At 28.6% G+C, this 16653-nt stretch overlaps 3 protein-coding genes across 3 annotated transcripts; 2 read left to right on the forward strand and 1 right to left on the reverse strand.

Moving 5' to 3' along the window:
- Positions 1-4808: 4808 nt before the first annotated feature.
- LOC119685084 lies at positions 4809-6055 on the reverse strand. The gene is made up of 2 exons (XM_038099279.1): positions 5789-6055; positions 4809-5396 (listed from the first exon to the last, which is right to left on the reverse strand). Exons 1-2 carry the CDS (start codon positions 5964-5966, stop codon positions 4867-4869), a joined length of 708 nt encoding a protein of 235 aa, XP_037955207.1. The 5' UTR covers positions 5967-6055; the 3' UTR covers positions 4809-4866.
- A 2181-nt stretch (positions 6056-8236) lies between these two features.
- Positions 8237-10606, forward strand: LOC119676056. Its single transcript, XM_038087280.1, has 3 exons — positions 8237-9123; positions 9192-10021; positions 10082-10606. The coding sequence occupies exons 1-3, from the start codon at positions 8571-8573 to the stop codon at positions 10604-10606; spliced, it is 1908 nt and encodes a 635-aa protein (XP_037943208.1). The 5' UTR covers positions 8237-8570.
- Positions 10607-12180: 1574 nt separating this feature from the next.
- On the forward strand, positions 12181-15115 carry LOC119684835. The gene is made up of 3 exons (XM_038098964.1): positions 12181-13281; positions 13346-14166; positions 14242-15115. The coding sequence occupies exons 1-3, from the start codon at positions 12729-12731 to the stop codon at positions 14776-14778; spliced, it is 1911 nt and encodes a 636-aa protein (XP_037954892.1). The 5' UTR covers positions 12181-12728; the 3' UTR covers positions 14779-15115.
- The last annotated feature ends 1538 nt before the right edge of the window (positions 15116-16653 follow it).

Here is a 16653-nt window from a genome sequence, read left to right on the forward strand (position 1 = left end):
TGTGTGTGTGTGTGTGTTGCTAAACTCTTGAGTTAACCGAATTTTTGCGTATAGTGTACGCAATAACAACAATAAAGAGGAATACAAAAGTAAGAATAGAGGAACGGAAAATCTTTTTGCCCAAATAAACATTTTGTACAATTCGTATACGAGCACTGACCGCCCCCACATTATACAGAAAATAACCTTGGGAAAAATCGATAATGCACTTTTCTGAATAAATTCATTTAAAAGTTTAAATATAAAAAAAACAATTAACAATTAATTCAACATTATATTAACAATGCCATGAAAAAATTATTTTAAAAAAAAATTATTTGTTTTATTTCAAATAAAAATTATTTGAATATTTATTTTCATTCAAATAAAAATGCACATATTTATTCATAATTTTCTTTTTTCCAGCAATTTACTTACTAATATTTTTTTTATTTTGTATATGATATGCATACAAACATACATACATACATATATGGTTAATAATTAATGATTTTGATTTAATTGATTTATTTCTTTTTACAACTTCATTCGTGCGGAATTCACTCAAAAATCATCAGCAAAAACAACATAAAATTTAACTATTTTTTTATAATTTTTTTTTTGTATATTTATTTGGCTATTTTTCTTATGGTAATTTTTTTTTTTTTAATTACAATGAAAATTTTTTAAAATCTCATATTTGATATAATTTCACTGTTTATGTATGCGTTCACATATTTATTATCGCACTACATGCTATATATTTAAATATTCGAAATTATGCACTTTGCACCGTCGTATGTCGTACGTCGTATGTCAGCGCATACGTTGGCGTTTCGAACTCATACTGCAATTGCCATCAAAACAGAAAATCTCCAAAGGCAGCCCAGCGCTGCTGCACAATTTCATAAATTGCGGCAGCACACATTTCCGCGTTTGCGCAAAAACTACACTGCAGAAATTGTCATTGCTTTTACCAGGTAGGTGAGTGATGCATAATTAAACTAAACTAAAATAAAATAAAATATACTAGAATAATATAAATAATAATTAAGTATTTAACACTTATTATGATTTAATTTTGTTCACTAATAAAAACTTATTAAATATATTTTTTTCATATTATTATATTAACTTCACTTCACCACGAGTGTAAATGCATACACACGTACATAAATACATACATACTTACGGCATGCCACAAGAGTCTTAAATAAATGATTAGAATAAGAATGTGCACATACAAATTATTTATTCTGACACATTTGTTGCGGTGAATGAATGCAATTTCAAAATTATGTTGCGCCTGCCACAGCCAACAGGTTGCCAATTAAATAAAATCTTTCTCGAGCACTCAACTTATGTATGAATTTGAGAGCTATACTTTTTTACGCCTTACAACATTTATTTTTGTTTTGTTTTTTGTCAGTTTATTACTGCTTACACTTAAACTAAAATGTTAGTAAACTCGCCAAAAGATGAGATGGGTCACATTTTAACTAGAACAAATATACTTTAATATAAATAAACATATAACCAAAATGACCAAATACATACACACATATAACAGATAGTACTAATAATAGTTATAATAAAATAATAGTTTAAGTAGTATAGTTTAATAGTACTATAATAATAGTTTAAGGCCTAGGAATTTCCTAGGAATTTTTCGCACTACGCTTATGTAAATATTTATTTATTTATTTATTATTTTTGGTTAAAAGTTTTAAATTAATTAAAACAATATAATCTTCTTAAAACAGGTATACATATTCACACCAATAAAGATAAAAATAATGAAAAAATAGGAGAATAATAATAACAAATATAATTTGATATTAAAGGATAAGTTTGTTCTTTAGTAAATAATTTAATTGCATCACTAAAAGGTTGAACTACTCCAATAAAACCAACTTTATTTGGTCCTTTACGAATCTGGATATAACCTAAAACTTTTCGTTCCAATAATGTTAAAAAAGCTACTCCCACTAAAACACAAATAATTAATAATAAACTTCTTAATAAAGACATAGTAACTTCATTTAAAAACAAGTACTACTTATAATTTTTAAATTATTTATTATTATTACTTATTATTCAACAACTTATAAAATTTTCCACAAAGGTACACTTAGTTTACTATTTTATCTAATTTAAACCTAATCGAAATTCTGGAAAATACAACATTCGCTGCCATACAGACATAATTTACTATTTCCCTTAATTTACCATCAATTTACTCGAACTCGCACACGGCCATAATACGTTAAACTAAAAGAAAAATAATATAAAGGAAAATGATTTGAGAATTATTGTAAAAAAGTAAACAAATAAAAAGATTGCAAAAGTAACAACTGTCAAAATGAAACCCCAAAGGGTTGACGTAAACAGTTGACGTTTGGGAACTAATACTATATTCAGACATTCAAATTTCCTCAATTTCATAAAAATGAAATTAAGTTAATTTTGAAAGTATTGATATTGCCCCAAATTAAGGAAATCTTATGTTTTTTGTTAACAAATCAAATGTTATACTATATTCAGACAGACAAAATTTCCTTAATTTCGTAAAAATGAAATTAAGTTAATTTGGAAAGTGTATGTATGTGTGTATTCATACTGCCCCAAAACTAAGGAAATCATATGTTTTTTGTTTACAAATCAAATGTTATACTATATTCAGACAGACAAAATTTCCTTAATTTCGTGAAAATGAAATTAAGTTAATTTGGAAAGTGTATGTATGTGCGTGTTCATACTGCCCCAAAACTAAGGAAATCATATGTTTTTTGTTTACAAATCAAATGTTATACTATGTTCAGACACCCAAAATTTCCTTAATTTCGTAAAATGAAATTAAGTTCATTTCAAAAGTGTTCATACTGTCCCAAATTAAGGAAATCATATGTTTTTTGTTTACAAATCGAATGTTAAAAATTACATGCTCCAAACACTATTTATACCTGGGAAATTTTAAAAGTTGGTTATTATAACTATAAAGGATTACATTAAGTAGTTTTATTAACTTTAGTGGATTTCAGATATGTGGATAACTGTGTTTCACTCTATTTTAAATTAATAACAGTTACAGTTTTCTTTACATTTAAATTTAAAAATTTGCACTATTAAAAGTTTTTAACTTTTTCGTTATCTCAACTTTATCTTTTGCTTAAATTTATCTTACGCATAGTTGCATTTGAACTGTCCTTTAATTTCAGCCCTTGTTTCAACGAAATAAAGACCATTCAATTTCGTTCTAACCTTAAAACTGATTGGCTTTGTATGGAAAAAACGACTTGAAATCTTCGCTGAAACGAAGATGAAATTTAAATTTTTACGAAATTAAGTTGCGTATCAACATAGTATATAAACATGGTATGATTAAAATTTTAAACATATTATATATTAGATACATATACAGGGTTAGACGATTGAAGTGTTACATACTCAAGCGGAAATATCTTTTTTGCGTGAAATTATTTTTTATTGATTCAAATTACAAAAATTTGTGGAAATAATCAAAATTTTAAAATCCATTCAGTCTACCTCGTTATGGACACCTTTTGCCTTGACTAAGTCTTTCAAAGGATATAAAAATTAGTTACATGCTTCACGAATGTGATCTTGATCAATGGCTTTCTTGAGCGAATCCATACTGACATATTTTTTAATATTTTGTAGGCCTAACCTTGCTCTCCGAACTGGCCCAGATGGAATAGTCCATCGGATTTGCATTTAACAAATTCGAAAGCCATTGTGTGGATGAAATGTAGTTAGTCCACCGTTGGTAACACTTCAAACACCTAACCTTGCATTATTACATCATACTATATTGTATCACAAGTACTAACAAAATTATCCAAGCCTCCGGAAAATCATTACATTGCCATAGCTGTTAGCGTTATATATAATTTATTTAAGTCGATAACAAAATCTGTAATACCTTAAAAGTTACTTAATTAGATAAACCATATTTTATATTTCTGCTGTTCTGTAGCATATTGAATATATTAGGTAAGAGCTAGAAACCAGTAGTAGCCATTCACATAAGAAAACGCGACTCACCTATCTTATAAATACATCATGGATCAAGAAGAAATACTAATTACACTAAAATATCTCTGAATTCTATTAAATAATCGGTAAAATTTAAGAAACTTTTTAGAGTTTATTAGCAAAAAAGTCATGTTGAGTTTAAGTTGTAGTAACAGCTCTCGAATTATTGGTGTTCATAAGCAGACACAGACTCCCCAATTCACACGAAAGAGTCAGAAACTTGAACTAAGTTGCTAACTTTGCAAAATTACGGCTTTTTCCGGTTGGTAAAAAAAGATGTTAGGTGGACACTATTTACCATGAAGATAAAACACGGATAATTCCTTCTCTCCAGAGTCACAAATATCTTTATACTGTAGACCAAGTCTCATAGCATATCTTCCTAGTACGCAATGACCTGTAACTCCGATATCCAGATTTTAAATCTTCTCATAGCTAATAATAGACACCGAAGTGGAAAATAGTTTTCTCATCCACCAAGCCACAAAACTAATAAAAGTGGTTAAAGGGAAGACCTACTGCATGCCTTCCTAATATGCTGAAGTCTACCAGCACTAATCCTTAATTTTGAGCAGCTGGCTTGTGTGAATTTGTATCAGGTGAGTCTTGTAATCTGAGAAGGATCTAAAAAAAAAAAACGCCTTGAGTAGGCTGTCTGAATAATAAACAGATTTCTTAAAATATATGTTTTTAAAAATATATTTATAAATATTATACAAAAGTTACAAATTATAAAAAATTTTAACATTTTATCAGTCTGTCTGTAAATGGATAGATGCTTTCCTTATCCTTTGTAATATTGAACTGGTTGGAATATCATAAAACAGCTAACTATTTCATTGATGGTGATTCAATTTGATCAGGAGTAATTAACGGGTCCAAAAGAGGTTGATTTAATTGAAAACGTGTTGATGTTACATGAAGACTATTAGATGAGTTTTCCTTTATATCATTGATGTTTTGTATAAGATTTAAGGCTCCCCTTTGAAACTGCAGAAATTCCGCATTATTAAATTTTTCTAGATGAAGCATAAGGCTTTTCAAGAAAGTCGCTTTGTAACAAAGTTTCTCTTCCTCTACAGTTTTTATAATTTGCGTACTAACTTCATTCATTTTTTTATGCTTTGTAGGTGTTTTAGCACTTGATGACGATTCACTTGAATCTTCTTCCTTCTCATCCATGCAATCAACCGTTTTACGTTTTTCATAAATTTTGTTCAGGAATGACAACTGATCAGCATATATATATTTTCTCATTCTTATTGGTGCAGATCCGTTTCTTTTTGTCGCTTGAATTCTTTTATTCTTATGCTTTAAATAACAGTCTCGAAGATTTTTCCACCTCTTGAATACTTCTACACCTAATATAAAACGAAAATAAAAATAAAAAGATATTTTTAATTAGGGGGCACGTACAGCAGATATGTCGAATGCGCTTTTTGAATTCAAACCAATCAATGGGTATTCTTTCGTCGTCAAAATCATTTTTAAATAGACTATACAATCGCCATTATAAATGTAAATACTGTTCTGTAATATTTTCTAAGCAGAAATGTTTAAAACCGCGTAAATATAATGTCTATGGTAAGTTTGAAAGATTTGAATAGAGATGAAACCGTAAGAATCGGACCGACACCAAATACTAACAAAATGCTTCTACAGTGAACATTGGCAGAATTCAAAAGCATACATTTTATTTAATACATAAATTATAATATAATAATAATTATGTTTTATATGTTAATTTACTTACGAAATGTAGCTTGTTCATTTATACTAAGACTTTTAAAGTTTGTGTGAAGCGCTTCACATACCTCACGCCAGGCATCTCTCGTAGCAATCCTGTCCATGTAAGTCTCCGTAAATTTATCCCAGAGTACGGGTTTGGCTTTTATTTTTTTTATTAATAATGTTATATCTATGTGTTCCATTATTTTTTACTTTCTTTCATAAGCGAGATTAACACTTCTCCAGTTGCTTCAAAAATCTTCAGTTTTCTCTTTCTCGACCCCTTTGTCTATAGCTTTTTAATAAGATAAAAATATATTTGTATAATCTATATAAATTGATATTATTAAATATAATAAATCTATAATTATTTATAAGTCCATAATTGTTTCAGAACTATAGCATGTGGTACCATCTTGTTGGTACCATACACCTTCCAGACCATTTTCACGACCTTTGGCAAACAAGAAATTGTTCAACATGCCTTAATATCGGAACGAATTGATAGTTACAAAATTTTTTCGTCTTTGAAAAAATATGGTCTCGTAAAGCAACCTAATCCATAAATAATAATAAATTGATGAAATATATTCCATAAACCGCACTAAACTTCGAATTACCATTGAACTTGTCTATCCAAAATGTAACGATTTTGCTTGGGCGTTGAGCAAACATTTGTAGCAAAAAATGGATCGACTTCTAACCTTTCAAACGCTTATTTACAATATTTATTTAACAGTCTGGAAATGTTTGTAAATCACTGTCTTAAATAAAGATCATTGATTCTTGAGCCTTTGAAGCAATTGCTACACATTTAACTACGTTTCTCTTTCAAAGCAAAGGATATTTTACGAAAAAAAAAAATGATGTCCCAAATACCTCAACAAAACTGTTTTTTTAGATCTATTAAAAAAATATAATGATTTTATATAGAATTTATATTTGTAAAAATTATTTTTCTTAGGAATAGACTTGCGAAAAAATAGCACTCATATTTGCATTCTCATTTAAGGTCGTATGCGAGTTCAAGTAAATTGAGGTAAAGTAAATTAAAATTTCCTAGGGATTTTTTGCACTGCAGTAATGCAAATATTTATTTATTTATTTATTTATTACAGTTATTTATTATTTTTGATTAAAAGTTTTAAAATTTATTTATTCAATATCTTATAAAATGTTCACAATGGTAACACCTAATTTACCTAATTTTTATCTTATTTTCCCTAATCGAAATTCTCGTATATACCAATATTCGCTGCCATACCGACGTAATTTACTATTTCCCTCAATTTGCCATCAATTTACTCGAACTCGCACAAGGTCTAAATATAAGTCTAGATCGCCCCTATAGATAAAATTCATGCGACGATTTTATCTATAGTACGTTTGTACAAAAATCAAATGGTCTAAAAATTAAATTCCACAATATTCTCTTTTTAGTTTCTCTTTCAATTTTTGTTTACTTAAATAAGTTCCACATGGCATATGTTCTATATGTTGTATTTTCATTAGTTGCTATTTGGGTCTCCTCGCTTGCTATCTTCTTTCATTTCGTTTTGTTATGTTATTCTATTCAATAAAATTATATTAACAAACAAGGGAAGGTGGAAAATCTAAACAAGCACATACACATGAAAAAACAATAACAACAAATTATTCTAAATATTAAGTCACACATTGATTGATATTTTCATTATAAACTATAACTTTTTTTGGTTTTTTTTTACTTTTTACCCTTACCCTTATTGCTTATACACACACTATGAGCTAAAAAATAGCATATTTAGACATGAATTACAAATCTTTATTTTTCCATTTTAGGAGTCACAATTTTATTTTATTTTTATATTAATAAAGAATCTAAAATCAAATATTCATTGTAAAAGAAACACTAAATTATTTCTAATTATCAATTGAAATAAATGTACCCACAAAAGACCGACTCGGCTAGCAAAGCAGCTGTAAACAACTACAGTACGAATCAATGTTTATTATAGATTTTAAACAAAATTGCATTTGAAAAGCAACAATTTGTTGCAGTCAAAAAATAATAGTACAAATAAAAACACAAATAAGTTTAAGTACCGTTGAAATATTCACAAAAATATTAAAAAGAAAATTGTTTGAAATAAAATCTTTCATAAACAATTTCCGATATAATTAACACACAACACAACAAATAAAAACTATTTTTCTATCAAAATAAACGTCACATACGCACATCAACACAAATATGAGAAAGAGCAAAAACACTGCACAATACAAATGCACATATGTCTATCAGTGTGGTGTAGAATGAGTGCGCAAAGCAGAGAACTCGTCAGTCAGTGCTTTCATACATTGCGAGTAGTTAGAAGTTGCGAACTGAAAAGCAAATAATTTCCCAACAAAATTTAACAAACAGCTGAAAAATTCAAAACAATTTTTTTTTCTTTGACTCTTCTTCTATTTAATATATCATACAACACACAAACACATACATATATATTGAGTACATTGAGGTATTGTTTAAGCAATTTTGTTGTAAGCAAATGAACCGCTTATGATTCGATGAATACTCGTGCCGAATATGAGTAGCAACCAGTCGCGAAGGAAATGGCTAGAAGGGAATGAACTAAACATGAACAAATAATAAATAAGTAATTTTTTATTAGCTCGAAAGCTAAAAATCTCTCGTGTATACTCGCGAACGTGTATTTCAAGAACTCAGTGTTTTGTTGTGCTTTGCAGTGTAAGTTTGTGTATATTTTTGCAGTTATTTATTTTATTATTTCTCCAAATTAAAAAAATTAAGAACAGTTCTAACGATGAAAACAGATACCGATAAATATTATAAAATTTTAAAGCATGTCAATAAAATTATTTGCTTACATTGTCAAAAAACGTTAAACGGTATTAATACATCCAATATCAAAAGACATTATAAAGACGTACATAGCATTGAAATTCCGAGAAAATATGATATAAAAATTAATGGCACGGAAAAACGTGTAGAACCTCTAGCCAAAGAGCATAATCAGGAAGGTATATACATTGATATCGATAAAAATAAATTCTTAAGATGTTGTGTGGGATTAGTAGCTGCCAAAAATCTATCTTTTGGTATATACGATGATGAAGAGTTTTTTAAAATCTTGATAGCACCATATGAAAAGAAATTCAACACGAATCTAAACTCAAAGAATATCGTTTCATTGATTGAATTCTCCTCTCTAAAAATTCAACAAATAATAACAGAACGTATTAAAAATAAAATGATATGTTTAGAATTCGACATTGCAACCGCAATAAATCGGGATGGTATAATAGTAATTAATGTTCATTATATCGAGAACTTTAAAATCTGCATTAATACAATAGGTAAATATCATATATTATATATAATATATCATATTAACTACTTATCAATTACTGAATTTTTATTATAGGTGTTATTGTGTTGGAACTTAAACAACGTCAACAGACAGCATATCTGAAAGAAGAGATTAGTAAATGTCTTGAAATTTATCAAATAAGCGTTGACCAAATTTATTCCAGCACATCCAATAATTGTGGAAACATACTGCAAATAAACAACTTATCACAACCTCACAATTTAAAATATAAACAAATTTATAATGAATTTATGGAAGAAAAATGTGGTCATATTGAAAAGACTGACGAGAGTATTCACTCCATACTCTCAATGGCATTATCAGTGGGTAAGAGTATAGCTCATACAATACAGCTTGCAGCATATGGTGTATTAAAAGTTCTGGAAGCTGATATAAACGAGTGTAGAGATATTGTGAAGCAACTTCAAGAAAATTTTTTTCCAGTAAATGATACTCAAGTACAATTTCCAAAATTGGATGATTCTCGACGTTGGTACTCAACATATGAAATGTTGTTTTCTTTATTACAATCGAGACAAGTAATAGAAAATTGGTATATTAAAAGAAATGTCGTTGTTGATATCAACTGGAACTTTATCACAAGCTTCGTAGTTGCTTTTAATCCATTTGTTACTTGTACAAAGAAAATGCAAACAGAGCAATATGTAATAGGCGATTTCTACAGAGATTGGTTATGTTGTGAGATAGATTTGGAAGATTTAAACACAATTACACCATATGCCTCACTATTACATGAATCAATGCAAAAAAGTAAAAAGGTATTTCTAGATGATGACGCTTTTCTTGCAGCACTATATCTTGATCCTCGTTTTAATTTCGAAAATTCAATCGTACTATCTGAGGAACAAAAATATACAGCTATTGTAAGTTTCCATTCATAATATAATGCTCATTTGTATAAGTATATACCATTTCACTTTTAGGCAAATTTGTTAAAAACATTTGAAATTTTAAAAAATTTAGAAGACTCACAACCAGAAAGTCTAAAAATGGAAGTAGATACTCCAAATATGTCATCATCTTTGTTTGTGCTACCTTCAACTTCTTCCGAATCAACTTATTCAAAACTGGAACAACGCATGATGCAGTCAATGACATCTATAAGCAACGCTAATAGACACCTTACCTGCAAACAGAAGATAACATTACTCTCAAATCAAAAGAAGGTTCCCCTCGATACTGACATATTGAATTTTTGGAAAACTACGGGCTATGATAATGATATTAAAAAGATAGCATCAGTAGTGCTGTCAGTTCCAATAACGCAAACGCCTATGGAGAAAGCTTTTAATGCATTATTTACAATTTTAAACAGTTTCGAGTCAAAACTTGATAATAACACATTAAATACTTTGCTTTTAACTAAATTAAATTTTATAGAGCTTTACGTAAATAATGTACATTTAGATTTTGTAAAAGAGAAAATTGTCGTTGAAGAAGTGAATTAATAAAATTTACTTAAAATGAAACATGACGAGGTAGAATTTTTACCTAAAAATTTATTGACCTTTAATTTGACCATATAGCTGTTTCGGCAGAAACAGCATACAGCAAATACTAATAATCAATAGTCTTCGCAAGTGATAAACTTTATAAGAAATTTGGATGTTTTTTGAAAAAAAATTATAAAGGCTTAATAAAAAATGATATTCGTATAAGACAGTAAATATACATAATCAAAATATATTCTTGAAATTCTGGTGTTGATTATTCGGTATATGTATCTAATAAAGTTAAATATTGTTGACCGCGGTGTATTATTTGGACTTACAGATATGTACCTCATAAAATTTAATATCTAATAAGTCAATACTTCTAATAATAATGGCATCATGTTGAAAATCCATACTGTATGCATTGGTCGATCCCTCTCTTCACTTTACGAATACATCAATATCTCTTGTAATGGAACCAACATTAGTGAGATCGAATATAAACGGGAACAGTCCTGCACACAGATACAGATACAGTATTCATTTCGAAACCACGGTTGCACGGCAACAAAGCTTTCGTTAGACTCCAGCTTAAAATCTCCCAGGAAGTACAACGCCTTACCTTTGCAGCAACTGTCCTAGCTCAATTAAGCTCAGTATATACCCAAGTAACTTATCACACTTATATGCATCAACTTTCAATGTCTACACTAACTTCAAACCCATGATGTTGTCGATCTGTTTTCCTGCACCTATGCACAAAAAATTTGAGTCCAATCAACAATCATTAGAGTGGCTCGGGTTTTCCGCTTGGACCCTAGTTAACTTCAATTTAAATCCCACATGCAGCCCCAATATATTCTTAGTCCTAAATATTCCTGCCCCCTCTCTTCTGCTATCGTTACTTACCCACATCATAATCTATGTGTACGCTTTCATAATTACTTGATTTCATTTGTTCGATAAATCTCTGCGGAATACAATAACAAGTCTAGCTATATATAATGTAAAAATATTGTACTTAATTTATCACAATATTTTGCCAATAATTTTATATGTAGGCTATAATAGATTTTGGTAATTCTGTCATTCAAATTTATTTCATTAAAATCTTTAAGTTTATTAATTTGTTTTTTCATTTTTAACAGGAATTTATATATTTTATTTTTAGTAAAGACAAAAATAATATCCTTTTTAGTGAAGCCATTGATAATCACGTTCATGTATCTTATCTTGATTATTAGGCAGAGATCTATCGGGACTCTAAAATTCCCCACAAACTTTTGTCCATAGAAGCGTGCAAAAATGGTCTAAAATATAATTAAACTCCACTAATTTCTCTTTTGAATTGTTTTTTTTTTGTTTTACTTGAACAGCTGTTTTATGTTCCACATGCCTTCAATTTCATATCCACGGCGTTCCTTTTTTAGTTCCTTTTTGTTTTGTTGTCTTTTTTAATAACATTTAACTCACGAACAAGAGAAGGAGATGGAACGGTATTATACGATTATGACCAAAACAAAACAATAAAAATAATAATAAAGAATACTGCACGTGGAGGAGCAACTTAATATATCTGTTAAGACAAATAAGGTATACATACATACATACATACATATGTATATAAACACAAAAGAAAGAGCAAAAATGTTGATGAATACAATTGAATTATGAATGTTTGTGACCGAAAGTGCAAAGCAAAGGAGAATTTTTAAATACTTTTTGAATTTAAACATGCAGGCCTAAAGGTCTGCAATTTTGAACATTTTTTGTATATAGTGAACATATTTGCTACCTGCATAATTCTTTTCCTTCTAGTTATTCTCCCTTCATTCCAAACTGTTTGTGTTTTGCTTGTAATCTATGTGTGCGTATGTATGTAAACTCAGCGTATGACGTACAGTACTGTACAGTTGTGAACAAATGAACCACTCATGATTCACTCGACCCGAAAACCAAACCAACAAAACGAAGTGAACACGAACACGACAAGTAAATGAAAAACCACTTCTGGTGCATACTCACGAGTCTACGTGTGTAGAGAAGTCAGTATATACTTGAACTTATGAGTGTCAGCCGGCGTTTTTGCGAATTAATTTTTTGTGTTTTGTTGAGTTTAATAAAAATAAATTAAAATATGAAAACAGACACCGATAAATACTACAAATTTTTAAGACATGTCAATAGGACTATTTGTTTATATTGTCAAAAAACCTTAAGTGGTACAACTACATCCAATATTAGAAGGCACTATAAAATTGTGCATAGCATCGAAATTCCGAGAAAGAAAGAAACACAAAGCAAGACTAAAGAAGAATGTGTAGAGACTCCAGTGAAAGAGCGTAAAACCCAGGAAGGAATATGTATTGATATCGATAAAAGTAAATTCTTAAGATGTTGTGTGGGATTAGTAGCTGCCAAAAATCTACCTTTTGGTATATACGATGATGAAGAGTTTTTTAAAATCTTGATAGCACCATATGAAAAGAAATTCAACACGAATCTTAACTCAAAGAATATCGTTTCATTGATTGAAAATTCCTCCGTAAAAATACAACAAATAATAAGAGAACGTATTAAAAATAAAATGATATGTCTAGACTTCGACGTTGTGAAAATAATGGACTACAAAATGCTTGTAATTGATGTTCACTACATACAGGACTTTCAAATCTGCATTAATACGATAGGTAAAATAATTTATTTATATATAATTAATTATACATTTATAATAAATAATTGAAAATATTGTAGGTGTCATTATGTTAGATCGTAAACAACAGGATCAGACAATATATCTGAAAGAGGAGATTATCAAATGCCTGCAAAGTTATCAAATAGACATAAACCAAATTTATGCCAGTAAATCTAATTGTGGATGTTTGCCGCAAATAAGTACTATGATTCACACTGTGAAAGAAGAAAAAATTTGTGATGAATTTATTGAAGAAAAATGCAATTATGTTGAAAATATTGACGAGGACATACATTCAATACTCTCCACAGTTTTATCTGTTGGTGAGAGTATAGCCCATACAATACAACTTGCGGTTAACGATGTACTTAAAAATCTAGAAATTGAAATCCAGAAATGTAGGAACATTGTTATTCAGCTTAGAAAAACATTTGAAGAAAGTGACTCTCAAGTGCAAATTCCAAATCTAGATAATTTGCAAAATTGGTATTCCACTTACGAAATGTTATTTTCTTTCATACAATCGAGACAAACAATAGAAACTTGGCATATACAGAAAGATATTATAATTGATATCAATTGGGATTTCATAACAGACTTTGTAGTTGCCTTCAATCCATTGGTAACATGTAGAAAAAAAATGCAATCGGAACAATATATTATAGGAGATTTCTACAGAGATTGGTTATGCTGTGAAATAGAATTAGAAGATTTATTCTCAGTTACTCCATATGCCTCAATATTACATGAATCCATGCAAAAAAGAAAAGAAAAGGTGTTTCTAGACGATGTCACTTTCCTTGCAGCACTGTATCTTGATCCTCGTTTCAATTTTGAAAACTCAATTGTGCTATCAGAAGAACAAAAATCTACAGCTATAGTGAGTTCTGATTTTTACAAAAAATTTCATTGAATATACATACTTATAAAATATATACAACAATTATCGTTTTAGGAAAATTTGTTAAAAACTTTTACAAATCTTAAAAAGTTGGAGGCTTCACAACCAGAAGACTGTAAAATGAAATCAAATTCTTCAAATACTTCATCATTTGTTTCATGTGATTTGGCGTCCACCTCTTTCGGTTCAACTTATTCGAAACTAGAACAACGTATGATGCAGTCAATGATGTCCATTAACAAAGCAAATACACATCTTACCTTCAAGCAGAAAATTACATCACTCTCAAATCAGAAGAAGGTTCCCCTCGATGCTGATATATTGAATTTTTGGGTAACTACACGACTTGACAATGATATTAAAAAAGTTGCTTCCATAGCACTGGCAGTTCCAATTACACATGTGTCCATTGAGAAGGCTTTTAAAGCGTTATCTACAATTTTACCTAAGTTAGAATCAACTGTAGATAATGACACATTAAATTCTTTACTTTTAACTAATTTAAATTTTGTAGAACTTTACCTAAACAATACCCAAATAGACTTTGCAGATCAAAACATATTAGTATTAAATGAGGCGGATATAGATTAATATAAGAAAAAAAAATAAAAATAAATATAAAATTTATCCGAGAATTGTGAGGAACCTATTAATAGAAATGTATGCGTACCAGAAGTTTTTTTATAAGACAAAAATACAAACACTAAAACATTAGTAAAATAATGTAAATATAGAATTAAATCAATAATATATAGGGGGGATAATATATATTAGAGTGGCCCTTAATTGTATTGGAAAAGTTTTTTCGAATCAGATTGGTTATATAATTTTCAAGCAACTTAGTGTAAAGGATAAAGATATGGAAAGAATTTAAAAAAAAAGCTGAAATTATTGAGGTACGACTTTAAAGTACTGATTCCATCTTTTAACAGCATACATCGTAATTTTTTAATTATTTTTTTATTGAAATATATATCGATAATGTGAAATTTTGCAACGAAAAAATTAAATTTCTTAATCATTTTTAGCTATATTAAAAGGTTCCAGAGATATAGACTGGTTAAAATGATCACATCTTTTTAAGTATTTTATATGGTTTTTCAAAAAGTTCTACAAAATTTAATAATTTTTTGAAATATTTTTACACACTTAAAAATTTATAGAAAAATACTTTAAAAATAAATTAAAATTAAATTAAAAATCATTCTTAAAAATTTTTATTTTAATTTTTAATCCTAAATTTGGTAAAACTAGAACTTATTTTCTTTAGTATTTATTTATTTTGTTTTTTAATTATGTAATTATTTCACTTCAATGGGGGAGTTGTGGCTTATAGCGATTTCTATATGCTGACCACTGCGGTTCCTTAAGGTCCGTGACAGTTATGTGGACTGTCACGGGCACGTCAAAATCAAAATTGTTGTTGCTTTTAATGCAAATCAAGAAACTGAGAGTAAGAGAAAAAAACAAATGATTTAAATTCAGTCATGAGAGCCGAGACAATATATGCCTCCTCACTGAGTCAAACCCAAGTTGTATATATATTATTTTTTGAAATACATATATTTTTATATATTTCTTATATTTTGGTTCCTTTTTGGTACAACACAAATTTCCTAGGGATTTTTTGCACTGCCCTTATGTAAATATTTATTTATTTATTTATTGCACTTATTTATTATTTTTGGTTAAATGTTTTCAAATTTATTTATTTATTTATTAAACATCTTATAAAATTTTCACAATGGTAACACCTAATTTTTATCTAATTTACCCTATTTGAAATTCTGGTAAATACCAACATTCGCTGCCATACCGACATAATTTACTATTTCCCACAATTTACCATCAATTTACTCAAACTCATACACGCCGAGTTTTTTACTTTACTTCATATACATTTTTAAATTAATATAATAAAAACAAATGAATAAAAACATTTAAAAAAAATGTATAATATATTAAAAAGCAAATATTTAAAATTTAAAAATATGGAAATTCCTTTTCTAAGCTCAGGAATAATCACGAGTATGTATTTTAAATATCTCTCTGGTATTCAAAATTTCAGTTGTGAATTTATCTATTAAAAAAGCATGCGAAATGGTCTAAAAATAATTTTAAGTTCCACTTATTTCTCTTTCAGAGGTATCATTTATTAGAAGAGCTGCTCAATGTTCCACATTTATTTCGTTTCAGATCTACTTTGTACCTTTTTCATTTTCTTTTTGTTCTGTTATTGTTTTCAATATTTTATTAACGAATAGCAGAAGAAAAGATGGAATTATTTTATACGCGTATACGACCAAAACAAAACAGTAAAATATTTTAGTATTTCTGTGTGTAAAATAAACAATAAAAATAAATGTGAAAGAATACACACACAGTATTATGATGAGGAGAAAGATTTACCCGCTGAGCAATGCAAACAAAACAATATGTCGGTGTGCGTAGTGGTATGAATGTGCA

Source organism: Teleopsis dalmanni, chromosome 2 (assembly GCF_002237135.1).
Source record: "Teleopsis dalmanni isolate 2A chromosome 2, ASM223713v2, whole genome shotgun sequence".
NCBI lineage: Eukaryota > Metazoa > Arthropoda > Insecta > Diptera > Diopsidae > Teleopsis > Teleopsis dalmanni.